General features: G+C 34.4%; 1 protein-coding gene and 1 long non-coding RNA gene across 4 annotated transcripts; one reads left to right on the top strand and one right to left on the bottom strand.

Moving 5' to 3' along the window:
* On the bottom strand, window positions 1–16599 carry LOC110941279 (disease resistance protein RUN1-like). Of its 2 annotated transcripts, XM_022182899.2 has the most exons (17): window positions 15664–16599; window positions 13795–14899; window positions 13644–13715; window positions 13257–13481; window positions 12448–13164; window positions 11779–12355; window positions 11566–11666; window positions 11188–11322; window positions 2971–3141; window positions 2130–2204; window positions 1937–2038; window positions 1813–1866; window positions 1627–1719; window positions 1449–1541; window positions 1217–1321; window positions 1040–1138; window positions 1–968 (listed from the first exon to the last, which is right to left on the bottom strand). In XM_022182899.2, the coding sequence occupies exons 1-17, from the start codon at window positions 16248–16250 to the stop codon at window positions 681–683; spliced, it is 4599 nt and encodes a 1532-aa protein (XP_022038591.2). In that variant the 5' UTR covers window positions 16251–16599; the 3' UTR covers window positions 1–680. The 2 variants fall into 2 exon arrangements, with proteins under 2 accessions (XP_022038591.2, XP_035846401.1); XM_035990508.1 differs by lacking the exon at window positions 2971–3141.
* On the top strand, window positions 16593–19827 carry LOC110941281. Of its 2 annotated transcripts, XR_004893874.1 has the most exons (4): window positions 16593–17263; window positions 17657–17740; window positions 18885–19051; window positions 19343–19827. It is a non-coding gene; the product is annotated as an uncharacterized LOC110941281 (long non-coding RNA). The 2 variants fall into 2 exon arrangements; XR_002593977.2 differs by lacking the exons at window positions 16593–17263; window positions 17657–17740 and adding an exon at window positions 17956–18269 and having other exon boundaries at window positions 18692–19051.
* Window positions 19828–24647: the final 4820 nt, after the last annotated feature.

Raw genomic sequence — 24647 nt, 5'->3', positions numbered from 1 at the left:
AATATATTTATTATTAATGTGGTTATCAACACCAAAAATAGATTAGCTTTCTCAGCAAGTTTTGTACACCTATATATACCACTATTGTATCTCATTGTAAATCATACATATCAATGAAATATCAATCTCTTTCTCCATACATCTCTTTCTCTTATTGTTTGCTATAAGGCTAGTAGGTTGTTGTTTCACAACAAATAGTACTTCAAAATTCCAATAAATACTTCAAGAATTCATTGGGCTAAGTAAAATTTCCTTATTTTTAGGAGAGCCCATGTTTTAAGAATGAGCCCAAGTTTGAAAGAGCCCACTTTTTTATAAAACTCAGAGCATGCGTGTTTTACATCTAAAAACCTAATCGTTATCTCCAAACTCCATCTACCATAAGAAACCTAACTGTTTATACAGCCGTCATCTTCATATACTTTGTTTCTTTCGGATCATCCAATCCATGCTACATGTCCATCTGCTGTGTTTGTTGTTCAACACCACACCTGGTAAGCATCAATTGTTTATACAGTCGTCATCTCCAAAGGATAAAACCCTAATTCTCCCTCTTCCATCAGAAACGTACGCCTCTACCAGATACGACCGCCTCAGACCAAATGAGGCGTACGTATAAAATTAACCACCGAGGCGACGCCTCAAAAACGGTTTCTTCCCGTTTTGCCTCGAGGCGCACCTCAAAACCGACCCCTCGAACGTTTTTTTAAACCATGCTCATCACTGCTATCGAAATCAAGTTCATCAGGGTCAGAGTCGAAGTCATCAAGATCATCATCATCCATCATATCAAGATCATAGAGGCCTGCAGGTGGAATGGTGGCTTCAGATATAATCTGCATGATTGTGTCCACACTCTGCATCGGCTCTTCAAACTGGTTGCTCATCGTCTTATCTTCATCCATGAGGTTAGCAGGGTGGTTCTTTAGAAACCAATCATGCTTCTTTATCTCATCCATGGTGATTCTCTGATAAAATGTACAACAGCGTTAGCACATAGTACCACTCGATTAAAGGTCAACTGTTTGTATGACTAAACCTGTGCAGGGTCTGCCACAAACATTCTTGAGATGAGGTGCCGACATTCAGGGGATATCTGAATGTTTTTTGGAATAGAATACTGAACATGAAGAATTCTCTGTAGATCACAAACAAAAAAAAAAATCACATTTTAGCATTAAAAGGAATTGTAAATATAAATATGCCTACACCATACATGAATCGTCTTGCGAAAATCTTTTGGTTCGTTAGGGTCTTCAAACGGGTAGCCACCAACGAGCATGATGTATAATGTAACCCCACATGACCACACATCTGCAATCTGAAAAAAAAGAAAATGTAAAGCTGAGGTTTGAAACTTTAAACAATCACACGTCAAGAAATCAAGAATTTGACCCGACGTCTTTATGATTCATGAATATAAAAAACATGCAGATAGATGAATTAACCTTTCCATCATATTCTTGCTTGAGCAACACTTCAGGAGCTATGTATGCTGGTTTACCGACTGTCGATTTTGGCTGTGAATGCAGCACTGAGGACTGCAATGCAACACAGAAAGAAAATATATGAATTTTGACCAAATATTTGGAAAACATAACATTTCTGAGTTGTCAAGAAAGTTACTTTGGAGTAACCGAAATCACAAATCTTCAAACGGGGAGCCGGGCTTCCATCCAACCAAGTGTTCTCTAGCTTCAAATCGCGGTGACAAACTTGCTTCAAACAACAGATAAAGGGCAAACAATTATCAGCCAAAACGTAAGAGATGTACAAAAACAAGAAAAATAAGAAGATTGAAGTTTCAACAACCATAGAGTGACAGTAGCTGACACCAGATATAAGTTGTTGAAAGAAGAACCGGGCCTGTGAAAAATGAACACAAGTAATCATTTTCAGAACATAAAAACAGCAAGCAAATAAACAAAAAAAGGACCTCATCCTCATTGAAGCGCCCTGCATCGCAAATTCTATCAAATAATTCGCCCCCAGATGCATATTCCATCACAATCGCCAAATGGGTCGGTGTCAATATGAGCTGCAATGAAATACAAGATTCGAATAACAGCCCGATTGACTATTAAACATCATGATATACGACCAAAAGCGAAAGAAAACAACGAACAAACCTCTCTGAACCTAACTATGTTAGGATGTCTAAGAGACCTGTGTTTGATGATTTCCCTTTGAACATTCTCGTCCATCTGCAGACAAACGCCACCTCATCAAAACCTAATTGTATAACCAATACAATGTTTATATAATTGTACTCTTGAAGTGATCTAGAACACGGAGGCGCTTGTATGTATTCCATGTCATGCTACGATCTTAGAATTACTACCAACATCTGGGAAACAATTACCTTAAAATCAAATTATAATAATCTTCGATCAATATTCATATAGGCTCCTAGATGACAACTAGTGTTTGGTTGATCAAACCATACGACGGCCAAGATTAGTGAACAAAACAAGAGTAAATTGCCAAAAGGGGTTTGGGATAACCTTCGGTTAAAGCTTTCCATAATTAGCATAATCCTTAAAAGCTAAAACAAAAACACTTGCCCAAAAAATCCCATGATTAGCTTAACCTTAAAACTTCCTATAATTAGCATAATCCAAATTGTCACAATAACCTAACATATTAGTAGTAGGCACTAGAGAATACAAAAATCCCAAGTTTCATCATACAACTTTGATTTTGCCCCAATTTCCTATCTGTTTCCAAATTTAAACATGGACAAATGTAGTTTGACTATAATTAAATTCGAGCCCAATTCACCCAACATAAATAGTAAAGATCCCAAAAAAAAAAATTTAATAATAATAATAATAATAATAAATAAATAAAACTTCCCAAAACCCATCAAGATTCAATTTCAAGACCAACAATAGTATATCATCAATCAAACCAACATCTACAAAAAAAAAAAAAAAAAAAAAATCAAGAACACAACTCTTTCTAACCAACCTTTTGGCCTCTTTCAATATACTTAACAACAACAAGTTCTTTGGTCCGTTTATCTCTCATAAGCCTAGCAACTCCAAAGTTCCCAGCCCCAATATCTTTAACCAAATCATACCGGTCACTATCATGCATGATCGGTAGATCCATACCCGGCACCATGGACCGATCCATTTCCTGAAGGGTCAAGATCAAGATCAAAACTTTAAACTCAAGATCAACTGCAACACAACATCTGATCACTGAAGATCCTTGAAACAACCTCCTTATGTGCAGGATAATGTATAAAAATTGTAAAGAAACAGATTGAGAGAATAAAGGCGGCTGCTTTTTCAAGAAATTGAAAGATTTTGAGGAGGGGGCATAGTTGTTAATAGCGGCTATAGCGATCGCTATAGCGCGCTATGTAGCCATGTGACGTAGTGTCGCTATATGGGTCATAGCCACAAATAGCGATGATAGCGATTGTTTTTTTTATGTAAATAGCAATTAGATATAGCTATACAATAGCTGAATTTATAGGTTTTTGTTAAATATACATGTAAAAAAGCATATATCCAAGGGTTTTTTGATGTAATATACATATAAAAATTTTCAAAATTCTTTTTCTAGTGCAATTGCTATTTATAAAATAGCCGTCGCTATTTGTCGCCATTCGCTATCGACAACTCGCTATCGACAACTATGGGAGGGGGGGTGTATGAGTATAAGATTTTTTTGGGAGAATCTACACACCTTACTTTTTCAATACGCATCGTACAGGCCTATACGATATGTATTGGTTCAAAAGTCAAAAGTCAAATCTGCATGTGTCAGTTCTTGTCTGGCGGCTGACTTTTTTTCAATACGCATCGTATAGGCCTATACGGGTCGTATTGCTTTGGGTTTTTTTTTTTTACAAATTTTTGTATATATTTAATCATAGTTTTAACAAAGTTAAAAGAAGAATTCTTTTATTTAAAAGAAAAACATTTTTAAAAATTTATCATGTCGTATAGGTTTGGTACATGTTTATTATACTATACTATCTATGTTATAACCGTATTATATGCTACATTTTTTACATATTTTTATAAACATTTAATCATAGTTTTAACAAAGTTTAATAAAAGAATTCTTTTATTTTTTTAAACAAAAAACATTTTTAAAAATTTATCATGCGTATATGTTTGGTACATGTTTATCATACTATACTATCTATGTTATAACCGTATTATATACTACACCTTTTTTAATTTCGACTTACAAGTGAAACATTTAGAAAAGAACTAAGATATAAAACATTTTTTATACTTTATAAAACAGAAAAAAAAACATGAATTTTGAATCAATACGATGCGTATAGGGCCATATGCATCGTATCGAACCATCTGATACGCATCGTATAAACCTGTACGATGCGTATTATATCTCTGAAATTACCGAAATACCCTTGTTTTTTTGATAAATTCAGGGGTATTTTTGAGAAATTCAGAGGTTAATACGCATCGTATAAGCCTATACGATGCGTATTAATCTACTTTACGATACAACATAGGCCTATACGATCGTGTATGGCATAATCAGAAAATTTGTTTTTATCATGTTTTCCTCGGTTCGACGCGTAAACATGTATCACATATTTTGTCATTTTATGACGTATACCTTCAACATGCGTCGTTTCGGTGACGTTCGGTTGCGTGCGATTATCGTATTCTATGAAAACGTACAGTTTTGTTTGAAAACCAATTGTATTGTATAGTGCTGTGTTATATGTATACGCGCGTGGAAATATCATTACTTGCGTATTTTGACGTATTTTTTGCGTATTTTGACGTATTTTATCGTATTGTTGCGTATTTTACAGTATTTTGACATATTTGAGCGTATTCTGATGTATTTTAGCTTATTTTAACCTATTTTTAGGTTATTTTAACGTATTTTAACGTATTTCGGCGTATTTTAACGTATTTTAACGTATTTTATCGTAATTTGACATTCTTTAGTGTATTGCAACGTATTTTAGCATATTTTCATGTATTTTAGCGTATTTTAACGTATTTTTGCGTATTATAGAGTATTTTAGCGTATTTTCGCATATTTTAGCGAACTTTAGAGTATTTTAGCGTATTTTGACATACTTTAGCGTACTTTAGAGTATTTTAGGGTATTTTCGCATATTTTAGCGTATTTTTGACCTATTTTAGCGTAGTTTAGAGTATTTTAACGTATTTCGGCATATTTTAACGTATTTCGACGTATTTTAGCATATTTTAAAGGTCTCTCTCTAAAAGATGCAACTTTACGACACGCTTACCTTAATCACATCTTCCATGGACTCACAGATCCGATAATAGGGCCAACGGATCTTATGCCCACCCGAGACCGACCTCTGGATTACACGTTGTACATGGTATTTAAAAAAAAATTAAAAAAAAATACATACGGGACATTTACTACACCTATATATGCTCATACAGGACCTATACCTCATCTGAACTATATTACATTGTACATGATATTTTGAAAAAAAATTAAAGAATTTTTTATTTAAAAAATAAATATTTTTTAGAAAACTTTGTTAAAAGCATAAACAAATGTATAAAAAAACTGTAAAAAAAGGCCTAACCAATACGACCCGTGCTCATACAGGACCTATACATCATCTATACTATACTACATTACACATGATATTCTAAAAAAATTAAGGAAGTTTTTTTTAAAAAAATAAATATTTTTTAGAAAAAATTGTTAAAACCTTAAACAAATGTATAAAAAAAATTGTAAAAAAAGACTTAACCAATACGATCCATGCTCATACATGACCTATACATCATCTATACTATACTACATTGTACATGGTATTCTTAAAAAAAGTTAAGGAAGTTTTTAAAAAAATAAATATTTTTTTAGAAAACTTTGTTAAAACCATAAACAAAATGTGTAAAAAAAAACCTTAACCAATACGACCCGTATAGGCCTATACGACCCGTATAGGTCTAGTCAAATAGACAAAATCTGACACATTAGTCTTTATTGGAAATTGAAAAAGTAATACGCATCGTATAGGCCTATACGATGCGTATTGAGGGTGTCGATTTAAGGCGTCAAGTGTGCCAATAATACGACCTTTTTTTGTTGTTGGCAAGTGGAGGATTGAGATATTTTTAGGGGTTTAGATAGTTTAGTTTAATATATCTTTGGTTGCAGGTTGAGGTGTGAACGTGTGATGGTGACGATGGATAGGGAAAAAGACAAAAGCTTTTGAGTTGTGTCTCATTTGAACTTTTTATTTGGAGTAACCTGGCATTTTAGTCCCCTAAGGTTTGGTCATTTTAACACTTTAGTCTAAAACTCAAACCTTTTGCATCTGGGTCTCTGTGGTTTCAGTTTTATTGCCATTTTGGTCCAAAAGTGAAATCAAATCAAATCATATTTATCTTATAAAATCCTGCTATTTTGTCCTTTTCCTCAGGGGCAAATAGTCATTTTAATTTTTGTTAATTAAAATAATAAAATTAAATAATCCATTTATATTATCATCTCATCTTCTTCAGCAACAAGAACACTCAAAACCCTAACCCTAAATCTTCATCTTTTCGTCCATGATTCCATTAGATTGTGAGCTTTCTTCTCACAATTTCTCCCCAAATCAACCTCCTGACCCTTCGCTGCCCCTTAACCCTTTGGATTTCCCTACTTTGGGTTCTCAGCATGGAAATACGCACATTAATAAGCCAGCGTCTAACCCTTGCAATCAAATCCGCCCCCCAAATTGTAACAACCCACATGCTGCTCAACGTCAGGGAGAAGCAAGGGATGGTATACGGACATCTATACCTCCGATTTCAGAGAATAGGGTTGTGGTGAACCTCAACTTGGAGTTAAACAAACCCTTAATAAGTTTCGTACAAAGGATCACATCAGGCTTGTACCCCTACCGACCATAGCCTCTAGAAAATTGAGTGATTCTTCATATTTTCCTGCTTTACAGGATTTGTTAAGCAGTTTGATGAAATGGGTTTCTTTATAATTGTGGGTTTGCAACTGGGTTGAGTTTAGATTGGTGGAAAGTTTGATATTTGAAGAGCTTTTGCTGTTAGGGTTTGCGTTGGGATCAAGGTTTCTGCAGGTTATAACAGAGCAAGAGCAATGGTAGTGGGAAACTGCAGTGTGTTTTGGGTGAGAGTTGAAGGGGAAGAATGTTAGTGAGAATTCTATAGAAATCATTGTTTGATTTGGGTTCAAGATTATTCAAGTTCAGGGATTTCTCATTGTACAGAGCAATCAAAATGTTGATTAGAGAGAAAGAGAAACAGAGGGGTGCAGAGTTTTGTGGTTATTATATATATATATATATATATATATATATATATATATATATATATATATATATATATATATATATATATATATATATATATATATATATATATATATATATATATATATATATATTAATGCTTAAAATGGTCATTTTGCCCGTAAGAAAAAGGACAAAATAGCATATTTTATAAGACAAATGTAACCTGATTTCATTTTTGGACTAAAATGAAAATTGAAACCACAGGGACCCAGATGCAAAAGGTTAGTTTTGGACTAAAGTGACAAAAGTGATCAAACCTTAGGGACCAAAATGGCAGTTTACTCTTTTATTTGGGTATTGGATTGGATATACCAATTTTTATGAAGTAAACTACTAAATTACATTGATAATACTTGTGCATCTATATGTATCAACATGAAATAAGGTGTTTTGGTGCGCTACTTTGAATACACCTTCTCTTTCATCTATCATTCCATCCATAATACACAAACATGCACGCACATGTGCATTTTTTTCATTTCTTTGACAAATTCCGTAATTCATTACAAATATTAGACAATTGCACTTTCATTTACACTACCATATGTAATACACTACTTTTACATTACCTATATTAGAAACGCACATGTGAATCTATATGTATCAACATGAAATAAGGTGTTTTGGTACACTACTTTGAATACACTTTTCCTTTCATCTATCATACCATCCATAATACACTACCATTACCTCCTACCATCCATAATACAATACCATTACCTCATACCATCCATAATACAATACCATTACAAATATTTTCACTTTATTACATGTATGTAAACAACATTTATACCATCCAATCAACATATTACATCATAAATTGACAACTATAACCAAACCATCAACCACTAGATATAACTAACAAAAAAACATGTATATGGGCCTACTTCTCCATTCAAAATCAAAATCACAAACTTTTTGTACCAAAACACGTTATATCATGGTTATACATAATGATGCACATGTGCATTTTGAATATTGGTAATGTAAAAAGTAGTGTATTACGGACTGTATTGTAAATTAAAGTGCAATTGTCTATTATTGATAATGTATCACGGAATTTGTCGAAGTAATGATACATATGCACATGTGCATGGATAACTGTTACTCAAAAAAAAGTTTTTTTAAGTAACGAAATATAGCAATTTTAAAAATATATATATATATATATATAAAATTGAATGTTTTTTTGTTTTTTTTAGATTTTATTTTGTGTTCACATTAGTTCTCGCGGTTCTCACAATAAAGGTGGTTCTCAAATGAACCTTAACCTATATATATAGGGAGCCGCTAAAATAGAAACCAAACCTTCAGTTGCAAAAACCGGGAGAACCACTCTCCACCAATCAGTTTAAGCCACGTATACACTATTATTTTAAACACATAAGGTTATTTTGGTAATTTGACATATATGTCATTTCCAAATTCAGTCTCTATCTCTTTATTTATTTTGTTTAGACTCTCTTTCTCTCTCTTGAAATAGTTCATCTCTTCAAAAACCCTCATCTCTCTCTCTTGAAGTAGTTCATCTATTAAAAAACCAGACCACCCCTCCGGCGATGTTCTCTGTGACGTTTTTTATGTGATGGTTATGTGATAGAGAGCTGGGTGGAGGTAGTTGATCGACGGTGGTTGGAGGTGGTTGATCGACGACGCAAGAGCAACCCCCCTGTTTTCAGCTGATACCGTCAGTGGTGGAGTGGTTGATCGATGATTGCTTTTTACCGGGAAACCTAGGTGTTTTGGGGATAAAGTCATCGGCTCAACATCTCCGGCCTCCCTTCCTCTCCGCCGTCTCCACAACTACCCCTCCGCCGCCGCATCCGTCACCAAAGATATGTTTTCTCACTCTCTCTCTTTATCACAAAGATCTGCTTCTCTCTGTCTTTTTATTTGAGCTTTTTTGGGGATTTTTTGTGATGAAGGTTTGAGGGATGTTGTGGTGATGTCATTTGGCGGTTAATAAGTTGCTGGCGGTGGTGTTTTGGCAGAGGTGGGTGACGGGTGTTGGTGGTGGTGGCGTTGGGGTTGGTGGCGGTGGGGGTGGGGGTTTTTTGGTCGTTTGTGTGTTTTGGGGGTTTCGAGTGAAGGGAGATGGGGGTTGATTTTGTTTTGGGAGGGGGGGGGGGGTTGATTTGTGTTTCTTGATTCTATTGATTTGTATTCTTGATTCTGTGGTATTTTTGTGATAACTGCAATTGAGTTTTCCGGTGTGTTTTTACAGGTGACCGATTTGCAAAGCGGTGCCGATGGTGCCCCGTGGTGCCGATCGAAAAGTTGTAGAATTTGCATGAGGTTGTCTACCACTTTTTTAGCGGACCAGGCAACGAGTATTTTTATGTCGTTTGGCAGTGATAGTTCGAACCCATTTTTCCGACAATTAATGACGATGGCGCGGCAAGGATGGCGGATGGTAGGTTTTTGAAACCGCAACCCCACTCTTGCAGCCTTGACTATCGGAAACTTTGAGCCAAACCCCGTTTTTTTACAAAATCCACACATTTGTTTTGATTTTTGTTGTTCGTTTTTTTTTTTTTCAGATGATGATGATAAGTTCAACCAACTTATCTGAGACACCTACTGAGTCGCGATTTTTTGTTAAGATTCTCAAATTTCGTAAACACGAAATCGGGGGTCGGGGGCGTAAAAAGATGTTTTGGCGTAAAAGTTTTTTTGTTTTCGTAAAATATGTTTTTTTCACAACCCGTAAAAGATTTTTGTAAAAAGAATGTTTTTGGTAAACCCGAAATCGGAATCCCGGGCGTAAAATGATGTTCGGCATAAAAAATTTTGTTTTTTGTAAAAAATAAATTTGTTTTGTTGTTAAAAAATTTTTGGTTTTCGGGAAAAAAGTTTAAAACCGTAAAAAAAATTGTTTTTGTAAAAAAAGTTTAAACCCGTAAAAAATTTTCTCGTAAAAAAAAGTTTAAAACCGTAAAATTTTAACGTAAAACTTTAAAAATTTTACATAAAACGTAAAACTTTAAAATTTAACGTAAAACGTAAAACTTACGCAAATTGTAAAACTTAAAACGTAAAACGTAAAAAATTTAACGTAAAACTTTTAAAATTTTTACGTAAAACGTAAAACATAAAACTTTAAAAATTTAACGTAAAACTTACGCAAATTGTAAAACGTAAAAACGTAAAACATTTTCGTGTAAAAACGTAATACGTAAAACTTTTTTATGTAAATTGTAAAAACGTACTATCTAAAACGTGAAACTTTTTAACGTAAAACGTAAACTTTTATGTAGAACGTAAAACTTTTTAACGTAAAACGTAAAATGTAAACTTTTTAACGCAAACGTAAAACGTAAACTTTTATGTAAAAACTTTTTAACGTAAAACGTAAAAAACGGCGCGTAAAAAGCCGGTCGCAAAAAAACGGCGCGGAAAAACGGAGCGTAAAAACAGGGCGTAACACAGGCAGTAAAAATACGCGCGTAAAAAACGGGGCATAAAAATGGCTCTTAAAAACTTTTTTTAAACAATATTGAAAAAAAATTATCAAAAAATCTGATTTCAAAATACGCTTTAATAAAAAAAAACTGATTTTTAATAAAAAATAATTAATGCAATAAGACAAAAAAGGTAATAAAAAATAATATATATAATAAGACAAAAAAAGCAAATTTACTTAAATACCCTTTAACAATAAAATATTAAAAACATAATAAGACAAAAAGAATTTTATAATAGTTTTTATTACTTTTAATCTCATCCATCCATCTTGAAGATCTAATGGTTAGAAAGTGGTTCTCGTGGTTCTCTTAACTGAGGGTGGTTTTCATTTTAGCGGCCCCCTATATGTATATGTATGTATGTGTGTGTGTGTGTGTGTATGTATGTATGTAATAAACTAAATATTCAATTACCTCCATTGCTTTATCAATTAAAACAGATCTAGTGCAAGATTGAACTCCCCCCTCAAGCAAGCTTGATGTGAATGACACAGTTTTATCAACAACAATAGATGATTTGGACATCTCTGCAATCTTGTAAACGTCCTCCTATTTGTTTATAATAAACACCAAAACCCACATTAGCGTTTACTAATCTAAACCAAGATAACATCATGAATGTCAGGTAGTATAACATTCTAAGGAGAAAATAGTCTATTAAACTTAAAAAACTTACCCTAAATCACAAAGGTCCTATCCATCTTACACCAGGTAAATTACAACTATTTTGGCCCCTCATCTTATTTGTGTTAAAAGTAGATACAAAGTAGCAATATTACAGAGCAAACTTACCAACTCAGGACCATCCATGATACATCTAATAGCTTTCAACTCTGTAAATGATGGATCAGTCACCTGTTTTGGCCGACCTGTCTTTCTCCATCCTCTTACCTCTGTAGCATAAATAAAAAATAAAGATATGATAAAATGTCTCTATTTTCAGCATAGATTTATTTATTTAACTACAAACATGAACAATTAGCTTTACAAGATCCAAGGACATACCAGTGTAGTCAATGGTATCACCAACTAAAATCCTAAACCAATCAGGAGTCAATCTACCAACCTCCATTAACGAGAAAAAATCACGCCGACAAAGATAGTAAGCTCCTGTGCTTAATTCAAATTCCGTCAGATCTACTCCAACGATTTCGGCCCATCCCAAGTTATTTTCCAAGGTTTCATGATCACAGTACACAAGACTCACACCACATTCATGTACCTCCAATCCGCTCATCACAATAATAGACACGCTAACTGTGTCTCCCATGTGCAATACATTCCCGATTGGCCAATAGCTTAACCATATGCATACTTTCCCAGATTCAGGTTTGCCAAAGACTTTAGGGTTGTACATCATATCAACAACACCATTGCTCGTACTGACTTTACAAAACCATACCCAATCATCACCTGATACTGCATACTTAAAAGTTACATTAATTCCTTTAAGCGTCTTATTTATGGGACACGAAGGAACGTCAAAGGACAAAGAATTTGATTCTGATATATACGTAGGTGTTATGTTGGGATCTTTTATATCCGGCAGAGATGTGCTCATCATACCAAATTCAAACAACATCTGTGCCACACAAACATTCTATATGATTAGTTTGCAGCAGATGGTAGGTACATTTATTCTATATGTTTTTCTTTCAGAGAGAAACAACGAACCTGGATTTGGCTACTTCTGCCTAATGTGAGCTCATCCTCACCAACAAGGCACACCTGGTGATTCTTATATTCTCGTAGCCACTTCATGTGTCCCAAATCATTTTCATTTAGATTAGCTATTAATACCAATTTGATAAACCCTTCAATTTCATACAAACTATTACAGCCTTCATAGCCGAACTCTTGCAAAGTGAATCTATGTGATTCGAAAGTTATTCTCTCTAGTAACACACAGTAATATATATACAGTTCTGCAAGTGTTCTAGGGAGACATACAAGGCATTTCAGTCTAGAGCAAAAACTCAAATCAAGAACCCGAAGATGATTGTAGCAAGGAATGGACTCAAATAGATTATTGCCTAAATTCAAGTACTGCAAATATGGTTGAATTTTGAAACTCGAAGAAAAAGAATCAGTACACTCAAGATTGCAGTCTTTGAGGAATAACCGATGTAATGAAAGTGGGAAGTAAAAAGTAGGTTGTTTTGTAACAACTCCACCAGAAGTAGAAGCTCCTAACATATTGAATAGGTTTTTACACCCTGTCATGTTCAATGTTGCAAGACTTCCAAGGCCTTCAATGGTTTTACAAACAATATGCAATTTGTAACAGTTCCAAAGAATTAAAGTCTCAAGACGAGGCATCTTGAATATGTTGCGGATTTCAAATAGATTGTGTGAGTCTTTAAGATTTAGAATCTGCAATGACTGAAGAACCTGCAGCATAAGTTATATACATACAATAATTAAGTGAGTAAAGTATAGTTTCTTAAAACACAAGAAGCAACGAAAGAAGATAGATTCACTACCATAGGGGGTTCAAATACTTGCAGGTTACTATAGCTCATATCTATAGCCACCATGTTTCCCATGTATAAGTCTGAGGGTATGGTTCTTAAATGGAATCCAAGCCAGCAGAGCCATCTTAAATCTTCAGAAATATTTTCATAGGATCCATTGAGTTGCACGAAATTTAGCTGGAGCAATTTTAGTCTATCCATATTTCTAAGTGAGTCTGTTTTAAGCTCCCAAGCCTGCAAAATTAGCATGGAGAGACTTAGTAAGGTCTGACACACTCATGGGTCCTTGTGGACATATTCGATCCATCCCTATGGAAACTTCTTGTTATAACATAGACTGAAAGAGCTTGCAAAAAGCCTTTTTTTTTTTTTTTTTACTTATTCTCAATTACGTACCTTGAATGCTGCAATATTCTCTTCCAACAGCACTTGCATATCTAGTGCTAAACCTTCTACCGTTTTAGAACCCTAGAAGGAGAAAGTTAGATAAAATAGGAGGACAAAAAAAAAAAAAAAAAGGATGGTTAGATGATATGAAGCATCTTACCTTTCCTTTGCTCAATATCTTATAAGTGTCTATACTAAGCCAAACTCTACTACGCTTTGCAGGGGATTTTATCGATTCTTGACGGACTATGTTTTTCCCCATATCTTGAAGCAATCTGTGCATCATGAGCTTTTTGTTTGGTGAAACAGAAAGAAGACATCTGTCAATCAGGGTTTTAATCCCAGATGTTGCAGAGTAATCAGGCTCCAATATCTTTACCACATATTCCATGTCTTTGCCTATAAAGAAACAAGCGATATGCAAAAACAACTCTTTTTCAGAGTTATATGGCAATGACATGTAGCTCCTAACAAGTACACCATGAAGTCTAGAATCTATATCTTTTTCCAATAAATTCAATTGACTTCTCCAATGTGAGATGGTATTGTTCTTGAATAGAGATGAGCCTAAAACTTCAAGAGCTAGAGGATTTCCTTCACAATATTGTACTGCTTCTAGTACAAGCTCCTCAAAGCCCGCCATGGGAATTTTGGACCCAAATGCATGACGACTTAATAGTTCTTGTGATTCATCATCATTCAATAATCTCATTTCATACTTCTGACACCTCCAATATGAATAGTCAAACCAGGTATCTGTATTCTTTTCCCTGGTTGTAATTATAATTTTGCTTTGTGCATTAATCTTCCCGGTTCCCAGAAGAGCAACTAACTGCTTATGATCAACAATGTCATCAAGAACAATGAGACTTCTCTTTGTTTGCAAGGCTTCCTCAATCATGCATGTACCTCGAGAAACACTAGGTATTTTTCTCTTTTTTCCCCCTAAAATATCTTTGAGCAGTTGTTCTTGTAGTTTAAGTAAATCATGTGGCCCTTTACATCTGCTACCAATGTCTTCAACAAAACTCACATATTCAAAAGTTTTATGATTTGAGTCATATATATATTTGGCTAGGGTTGTCTTGCCACTTCCACCCATGCCGTAAATTGCTAAAATTTCAAGATTGTACTCATCTAACCAGGATATGATCTCCTTATAACGAGTGGTCATCCCCGTTATATTGAGTGGAAGATGAACATCTCTACGATCTAACTTAGTGTAAATTATATCAACAATTTCCTTCAAAAAGCTTGTTTCAGGCCTGCAAAAACTCAAGAAAAATTAAGATGCTCATTGGATGAGATATAGAGATTCTTTGATATTTTGAATAAAAACACTACAGAAAAAAAAAAAAAAACTGAAGTTCCAAATAAGAGTTATTCATCGGTTCTGTTTTGGGTTATTCGGTTCGGTTTGTTCGAGTTGGGATTTAATTCAGGTGGAGCCGAAAGCCAAATTCAGTAATTTTTCAAACCGAACCGAATTCAATAAGCTTCAAACCAAACCAAAAGGTGAATAAGACGCTTAATTGAAATCAGTTTTTGGTTTCCGATTTGTAGATCACTTCTGAGTTCCGAATCTAATTATAAAAGTGTTGGGCTGCGGTACAATAAGGCGCCAATTGAGCAGAGATAAAACTAAAAGGCTGCTATATTTGGCTAAGTTCAATCTTAACAGTGGAGACAGATGGAAAATGTAGGTAGAGGTGCATATACCAGTTAACCGGTATATTGGTTGACTTGGTCAAAACCGCTTAGATCAATAACCGATTAAAGCATGCCAAAAAACCTAACCTATATAATCGATTAGGTTATTAAGCGAACTGGTTAACCGAAAAAAACAAGATTTATAACCAGTTTTCAAAAAGAATAAAAGAAAATTCAATTAAATACTGAATATATAAAATAAAGTCAATAAAGTTCTTTTTCTAGACTTGAGAAATGTTGTAACCAAACCAATACACCCATTACCTATTTTTACCAACATACAGGGGCAAAATGCTTCAAGAAACTCATAGAAGCTTACCCTGTGAGCTCCAAGCCGGTCAAATCAGCAACCTGCGTAAGAGCCATCTTCCACATATTTACGTTGTGATCAGTCCACCTTGAAGCAGTCTTGACTTTGATGGCAAACTTTTGTTTGTGATTCCTGACATTTGTGGGCTTGACGTGATAAAAAACTGGTACAACAATATGACCGCACTCCCTCCTTTGCTGGAGGATGAGCACAAGCTCATCAAGGCACCAAGTTGAAGTTGCATAGTTGTTTGATAATACAACTATTGAAGACCTAGATGCTTTGATTGCTTTCTCAATTTCAGGTTTCAGTTCTTCACCTCTGTTGATTTCTTCATCATCTCTAAAGGTAGAAATTCCTGCTTGAACTAATTTATGGTATAGATGATCAGTAAATGAATTTCGAGTATCTTCGCCTCTAAAGCTTAAAAAGACATCATAGCTGCAAGCTTTGTCACTAGAAGAAGAAGAAGCCATAACAGTAGTAGAGGAGGAAGTAGATGCCATTAATTTGAAGTTGGGAGGTGAATGGATATTTGTCTTCCCTGGGCTAACAATAAATATTTTGCCAAAATGTCGACAACTAAGTAAGAGCATTCACATTGGTACTTTTTGAATTTTATTTTCATTATTTATATAAATGTATCATTTAAAAGTTATTTACAACTTATTTCTTACTCAATTAAATAATATTTTTAATCTAAAATTCAGGTTTGAGAGCATTTAGATTAGGTTTTTAAACTAAAAATCCCATTTATACATAAAATCTATCTACTATAATAAAATAAATCAACTTTTAGACACGTGTCATTCATTAAAGTATCTATAATACTTATTTTTAAAGTAAAAAATTAGGGCTCTTGCTCTGTCTATTTTTAAAGTGAAAAATTAGAGCTTTTGTTGTATCTATTTTCTAAAGTAAAAATTATTCAATCTTTGTGTACATACTTGCTTTATTAGTCATCATCACAACTCATTTATTGAGAAGAGGGAATTTCCAAGTAGGTATCTTGTTCCATGTTTATGATCATGTTTTACTTTTGCATATATTCTTTTGGTATATGTTCTTGTTTATTGTGCATCACTTGTTCTTGTGGTTTTCTTTTGATGATGTGATATTGATGTTTAAAATCACTTAGTAGTAAAGTGGGCTTAAGAATCTAATGCTTGTTTATGCTTTTGTTGTTTGATGTTGTAGTAATCATATTAGAAGTTTGAGTGTTTTAACATATTCTGATTATTTAAGGATTTACTAGATATAAAGACCAAAAAGGGAGCAGCTTTTTGTAAACCATAATCAGTTTATTGCAAATAATTAGATAATAAGAAGCAAAACCTGTTTGCAAAGATTGTTAAAAACTTATTATCAGCAACTTAAAGTGTCATTAATCAAATAATCAATACCAGCACACAAATCCAAAGTTGTTGCTACAATATAGTATATGTATATACGCCGACAAAGGATCCAAGAAGCAGAGGACCTATGAATTGCTGCTACAGATTTTTAGGTAATATCATGTTTTAGATACCCTCAAGAAGACAAAGTCCACTGCTAAGAGCCTGCAACCATGAAGTACCTAGGCTACTTCTCTGCCTTGAAGCCTGATAAGGTTAGTGTTTGAAAAAAAAAAACATTTATGACAGCTTATGTGATATAGCTATCAAAGGTTAAACTTTATGACTATTATTCCTCTTAATCTCATTGTAGAAATCACAGCCACTTTTTGTATGTGCTTTTGAAGTAATTAGACCATGTGTACTGGGGCGTGATTTTAAAAAAAATTGCAAAAAAACGCCCGGAAACGCCCACTCCTCCATTACGGCCGGCGTTTTCCGGCGTTATTTTTGAAAAAAAATGGGTTTGGCGTTATTTAAAAAACGCCGGAAGTTGAGTTGGTTGTCCAATGAAAGCTTGCCATGTGTGTATAATATTTGTGTGGTTCTTTTATTTAAAAAAACAAAAGAAAAGGAAGAAGAGAATGATGGTTTTTTTGAAGTTGCAGGTGGAAGAAGAAAGGAAGAAGAAGAAGGGGTAGGTGGTGGGACCTTTGGTGGGGGAAAAAACAAAAGAAGGGGTAAAGGTAAAGGTAATTTTTTATTTTCCTAATTATTCTTGTTTTTTTTAACTTTATATTTTTAGGTTTTTTAATTTTCTGTATTTTTATTTTCTGTTTTTTATGTTGGTTTTTTTTTTTTTTTTCAAGTAGTGTAATTTTTATTTTAAATTAATGAAGTTTTTTATGTTTTAAATTAAAAAAAAATAATTGGGAAATCATTGTATGGGCGTTATTGGAATAATGCCCCACTACACCACTTTATGCTATAATGTCCCATGCTGACTGGGATGACACGTGTCGCAAAACGCCCCATGGTAGGGGCATTATATTGATTTACCACTACACATGGTCTTATTGAACATCAAGAACTCATACGCGAATACGAATTTTCTCTTTAATAAAATAATGAATAAATTACAAATTCACTTTTGATCATGCTCTCTTTTATGCCCTCTTATCACTCTATTTTCAAGTGATACTAGAAAAACTATGGTGGATGCGTCTATGGGAAAAATAATGACATGTGAGGGGGCACCCAGGCGAGGCGAGGAGAGGCGAGGTTTGCGCCCAACCTTGAGCTTTTAACTACCTAAGTTTAAACTTTTTTAATAGTAAGTAGTAGTCTTAGTAGATCAATAATAATAATAATAATAATAATAATAATAATAATAATAATAATAATAATAGTAATAATAATAATAATAATAATAATAATAATAATAATAATAATAATAATAATAATAATAATAATAATAATAATATAATCACACTTGTTTAAATTATTTTTTCATTTTTGAATCTTTCAGATATCATGTGGAACCAATAAATCGTTACTTGGATACCCACATGTTATCAAGTGTTCTTTCATGTGAAAAGATTGGAATATTGCTCGATAATAGTTCGTCAAATGCTTCTTTTTCTTATGATGAATAGTGCTTTTTTTTCTTATGATGAATAGTGTTTTAATGATTTGATTCGTAGTTATAGCTAGAAGGTAAAGTTGCCTGATGCGTATCACGTTCCCGCCACGTATTGTCGACTCCGCTGCAACGCACGGGTTCCCCACTATTTCCCACAATAGTTTTTTATTTCCTCCTCACATGGTTTGTTTGTCCACATTCTCTCTATATGATTAGTTTAGTTAACCAAATTGTTTTCTTTATTCATTCACTAGGTCCAGGTCTGCAGAGAAAAAGAGGTTACATAGGATGACAAGGAGGTCAAATGGGTTTCAATAAGTAGTTCTTTTTTGAGTAATTATTTGTGTTTGGCCATCTTTCAAGAAGTTTGAGCAGTGTGGATCTATCTTATTCGGGTTAAGTCGATAGACAATATACATTGGTGAGTTTGATATTTCAATTCAAGAATTATAATTCACTTTGTTTATAGACTCTTCTGTTAGCATTTGTGAATCTAGCATCATATGTTTCTGATTCATGGGCTTGTAATTTGAACTGAAACAAAAGGCTGCCAACCTATAACTTTCGGTTCATGATGACTATTTTTTTCAAAATATGACTACATAGCTAGGATAGTTATAGGCAGATATTCTTATAATCGCTACACTCTCTGAAGCCTTGTGTATTCTTTAGTATACTTATTGATCATGATTTCATATATTTCTAATTGCAGATCTGAATACTAGTTTTTGGTCATTTTGGTGGTCTTAAAATTGTGCATGAGATGATGATGACCATGTTGAAGTGTTATCCTCAAAGTGGCCAGAAAACATTGATGAGAAGCTGGAAGAAAGTTCAGCGTGTGGAAAAGCCAGGTGTCCATGACGATATGTTAGATGATCTGGTCTTCATTGAAGAACCAAGTATCGTTGATTTTAAACAGTTAGAAGAATTACGAGTTACAGTGAAAACGGGTCATCACAGTTGGATTATCTTGTAAAAAATTGGGAATATAAACAAGAAAATGCTGTGAGACTTCTAAGGGAAGAGCTTGAAAATTTAAGCGAGGTAGCCGTTTGTAATGCCGCTCACAATTATTGTTCTTGACATGTACACTCAATGGTGAATTAATTAGCTTAATTGCTTATCCGGTATTTTTTTCATTAGTTGAATTATTGATTGAATTCATTTATCTATGAAATTAGGCTTAGTAGAGTATTTGATTTTGGGAATAAATGGGTCAAATAAAAATATGTAGTTATCAGTTGGCAAGTTAAGGCTGGAAACTGGCAAAAGAAACTGAAGTCTGTGAAATCTTATGTATGGACAATGTATGGAAAACGATTGATGAATTAACGGAAAACAAGTACAACGTTGTCGACTCCACCGCAACGCGCAGGTTCCCTACTAGTATTAATTAAATAAAAAATAAATTAATATTAAATCTTATTATACTTTAATAAAATATTATCCTCAAATCTAAATTGTTAATTTAATATATTTTTAAAACAAATACCTCTCTTTTCTACTTATCTTATATTAAATATATAAATAATAAATTATATTAATTGTTATCCAAATTTATTAAAAATATAACTTTTCTATTATTTGCCTATTTGGTATACAAAATTATATTTATTAAACTCGTGTAGAACACGGGGTTTTTAAAAATATATATTTTTTATTATTTACTATACAAAGTTATGTTTATATAACCCGTGCAATACACGAAGTTTTTAAAGATATAACTATTTATCATTTGCTATGTAAAATTAGATTTATTCAACACGTGTGATACACGGGGTTTTAATGATATATATTTTTTTTTATTATTTGGTAGATTTTTCAACCCCACTATACATGAGATTTTTAAAGATACGACATCTTTAGTATCTAATATACAAAATTACATTTATTTAATTTGTGTAACACACATGGTTTTTAAAGATATAACTCTTTTTATATCTATTTAACACGTGTAATATATGAGGTTTTTAAGGAAGTAATTTTTTTATTTGGTAGATTTATTCAACCGATTATACACGGGTTTTTTAAAGATATGACGTTTTTAGTATTTAGTATACAAAATTGCATTTATTTAATCTGTGTCATACACATGGTTTTTAAAGATATAACTTTGTTTTATTATTTGATATATAAAATTACATTTATTTAACCCGTACAATATACGAGGTTCATAAAGATCTAACTTTTTATTTTTTAATATATAAAATTATATTTATTCAACGCTTGTAATATATGGGGTTCTAACCTAGTTTATTTATATGCTAAAAGCTTTCTGCATCTCATTTGTTGTTCCTATTTTTATTCAATTAAATAATATATTTTAGTTTTTTTACTAAATTTTATCTTTCTTACTATCACAAAAAGTTATAGGAAAAACGAATAAAGAATGCATAGGGAATCTAATCATCAATGTATACTAGTAATGTAGGGATGCGAGCTTGAGCTGAATTATTATTATTTAAATATATATTTAATATATTGATAAAAAGTTATATAAACAACAGGCTCGCAAGCAGGCTCCTTTACTAGGCTAAATATCAATAGGTTTGTTTGGGTGTGTGGATAGTTTTTTCCAAAATATATTGTGTACGATATAGATTATTTTTTTTGGGTAAAGGATTACCCCGGTAAATTTATTTCAAACAATCAAACAAACCAAGTGTGGGACAGAGTGACCCACAATTCTCACGCATGACATGCCATACGAGAGTTCACCAGTACAACTAGCTAGTAACACGAAACTAATGTCACTAGACATACAAAAACAAACAGTACAAAAACACATTAACCGCAATCATCATCAGCAATTAAAAGACCACGCGGCAGCCTCCAATCTCGCAAGATCCCTTCAATCTGACTCGTCTTTTTAAACCGCATAGTGTGAAGTTTTAGTCGGATAGTAGACAGCACCACCTCTGTAAGTTGCTCTGATGTTCTCTTTCTATTCGAAAAGAGTCTTGAATTTCTTTCTTGCCACACAAAATAAGATGTAGCCCCCACAATTAGTTTGGCAATGATATGTTAGGCTTTCGTTGATGTCGCAACCTGAATCAAATACCCAAAGATAGCGTCCCAATTATCTTGAATATGACCCATCCCCGCTTTATATTTAACACCGTTCCAGACTTGGGAAGCATATCCGCACTCAAAGAATAAGTGCTCATGTGAGTCCGGACCTAAAACACACAATGAGCAACACAATAAATTAAAATTAACATTACCCGTTGAGCACCATCTACTCATGACATCCTGTGTTTTAAGCTTCTTATTAACAAGAAGCCACATGAAAAACGAGTGCCAAGGAATAGACTACTTGAACCACACGATATTAACCCATGGAACCTCACCATGCTGAGTCCGAATATCATCCCACACCATCGAAGCACAGTACTCAGTCGATTGCCCTGACCGAGTTTTCCAAAACAATCGATCATGAGTAGTCGAATTTACCACAATGTTTTGCATATTGTGGAGCAACGGGAATCTCTGGAGCCAATTAGTCGGCCACCTCCACACCCCTTAGTCCCAAACCTCCGCTACCTTTGAAGATAGAGAAAACCCAGCATTAGCAATTAATCTCGGGGTAATAAACGAGTTTAGCGGGCAAACATCATCCCATCTATCAAACCATGCTGAGGTCCTCGTCCCATCACCAATCTTGGTCCATATATGTTGTTGAATAATCGGCCGTATACTCAATAATTTCCTCAAAGTCCTTGTTGTATTATTACGTAGTGGAACGTCCCAAAAGCTTCTATTCCGCAAAAGGTATGAGTACATCCACTTTACCCAAAGAGATTCCCTCATGGCTAAAAGACTCCAAATATGCGCTACCATCAGCGAAATGTTCATATCCTGCACCCTTCGAACACCCAAACCGCCCTCCTGTTTTGGAAGACAAACTTTACTCCATTTTACCTTAGCTTTCCCTTGAATATTGTTCCCTTGGGCCCAAAGAAATCTCCGCATTTTTCCTTCAATATCATAGATAACTTGTTTTGGTAAGATGAAAACTGAAGCCAGTAAATATGCATGGAAGACAAGACTGACTGAATCAGTTGAAGCCTGCCCGCAAACGATAACGATTTCGTCTTCCAATTCGTGATCCTAGACTCCAAAGTGTCCACCAACTTTTTACAGTCGTTATGAGTTAGCCGCGACGTGATTAATGGCACACCCAAGTAACGAACAGGCAACACGCCTTCCTCGAACGGAATGATAGTAGTGCAATTAAAGCATAGGGTTGTAGCTATATGCCCCAAAGTACGTTAAAAATAAATTGTATATGATATATATGAACTTAAATAATTATAATGTTTTATGTTTAATCAATAAATTTTATAAAACAAACTACAAAATAGAGATTGTTTTGGTTTTTATATTTGAAACATGGGATGTTTTGTTTTATCAAAATGAGATTCTTTTGCTTTTTATATTTGAAACATCGGATATTTTGTTTTATCAAATATGGATGCTTTTTTGTTTGATAATAATCTCATTGTTTAGACTATGGGGTATGGAGCGGGGTTGGGACTTGGGTTGGGTACAAACGCCCAAGTCACCACCCCGGGTGGGCTTTATCACACCCCCAAAATCCACCCGCGAAGTATCACCGCTTGGAGGCGTGACATGACCAGAATCAAGCCACCAATCATATTGAACAATGTAAGTAGTAAATATAATTCAACCAAACAATATGAAAGGTGTTCAAAACCAAAACATAGTTAAGTGTTTAGCGGAAGCATAATTGTAAAACCCAATGTAAGTATTAAGTACGAAATAAAGTAATGTATTTAGCATGGCACACACTGCCATGTCCCACAACGACCGCGCCTCCCTGTGCAAGCTCCATGAGTACCTAACGACCTGCAAGGCATGTAGCAACAAATCAACAACAAGTTGAGCGAGTTCACAGTGGGTTGTTTAGTTATAGCATTCGTTTCGTAAATCGTATGTTCGTTTGTAACCCATGTACCGTGTTAATTAGTATGGCGGTCTCCCAGACATATTTGCGAAGATTAGTGGGGGATTCCCATGTATTACTAGACCACGTGTATCGACTGCTACGAAAATGTAAGAGGTGCCCTAAGTCAATGTCTATCAGCATTGACCCTTTGCCCATAGTCCATTAGTACACGCCCGTCTGACTGGCACGGTGTGAGGTTTGTTAAACCAAATAGTGCTATTAACTAATGACCCGCTCGCCATAGGCCTCGGCGATTAAGTCGATAAATGAGGGACTTAAAGTGATAGAGTTGATGGTCTTATGATCGTACGTATCCTGTTGTATGGGGAATACGCAAGTTTGTAGTTACCGTTCAGTATCTTTAACCCATTCCCAACCCTTGGGAATCCCATGCCTTGGATAGAGTGTGAACTCACCTTGGTTTGCTCGGCAGATAAACAAAAGGTCACTTGAGCTATATGTGGTCAACCATGTCCTAACATGGTTACCATACAAGTCAGGTCCAGGTTCAAGTAATGCACGTATGCTTACACATAAGCTAACAGATTACGAACATGTATTGATCATGGCAAACACGTTAACAGTTAAGTACATAACATATCCGACTTGTGCGATCAGGATGTATTGGGCTGAGATAACAATGTAGGCCCAATAACATCTTGTGCGAGTGGGTAGTTGAAACCCAAACACTACTCGGCCCAATATGTTGTGCAATCAGCACAACCTTGTGCGATCCACAGCATGTTGTGCGATCCAATATAAACCCAGCCCAACAATCAAGAAGCCCACAGCATACTCGGCCCAAATAATGACAACAATGATCTTGTGCGATCTAGTTCAGCTTGTGCGACCGGATATTGGGCTTTAAGGCCCAACAGTCCAAATGTTAGTGTGTGGCCTAAGCCTTGTGCGATTGGCACTGTCTTGTGCGATCCACAAGGTCTTGTGCGATCATGCAATGTGATGTTGTTCTCGGTGTGCTTTGATGATTGTACCCATCTTGTGCAACCACACTTGTGCGATCAGATCAGATCTTGTGTGATCT

Source organism: Helianthus annuus, chromosome 5 (assembly GCF_002127325.2).
Source record: "Helianthus annuus cultivar XRQ/B chromosome 5, HanXRQr2.0-SUNRISE, whole genome shotgun sequence".
Lineage (NCBI taxonomy): Eukaryota > Viridiplantae > Streptophyta > Magnoliopsida > Asterales > Asteraceae > Helianthus > Helianthus annuus.
Note: the sequence above shows the minus strand (reverse complement) of the source record. Positions and strands in the feature narration are given on the sequence as shown.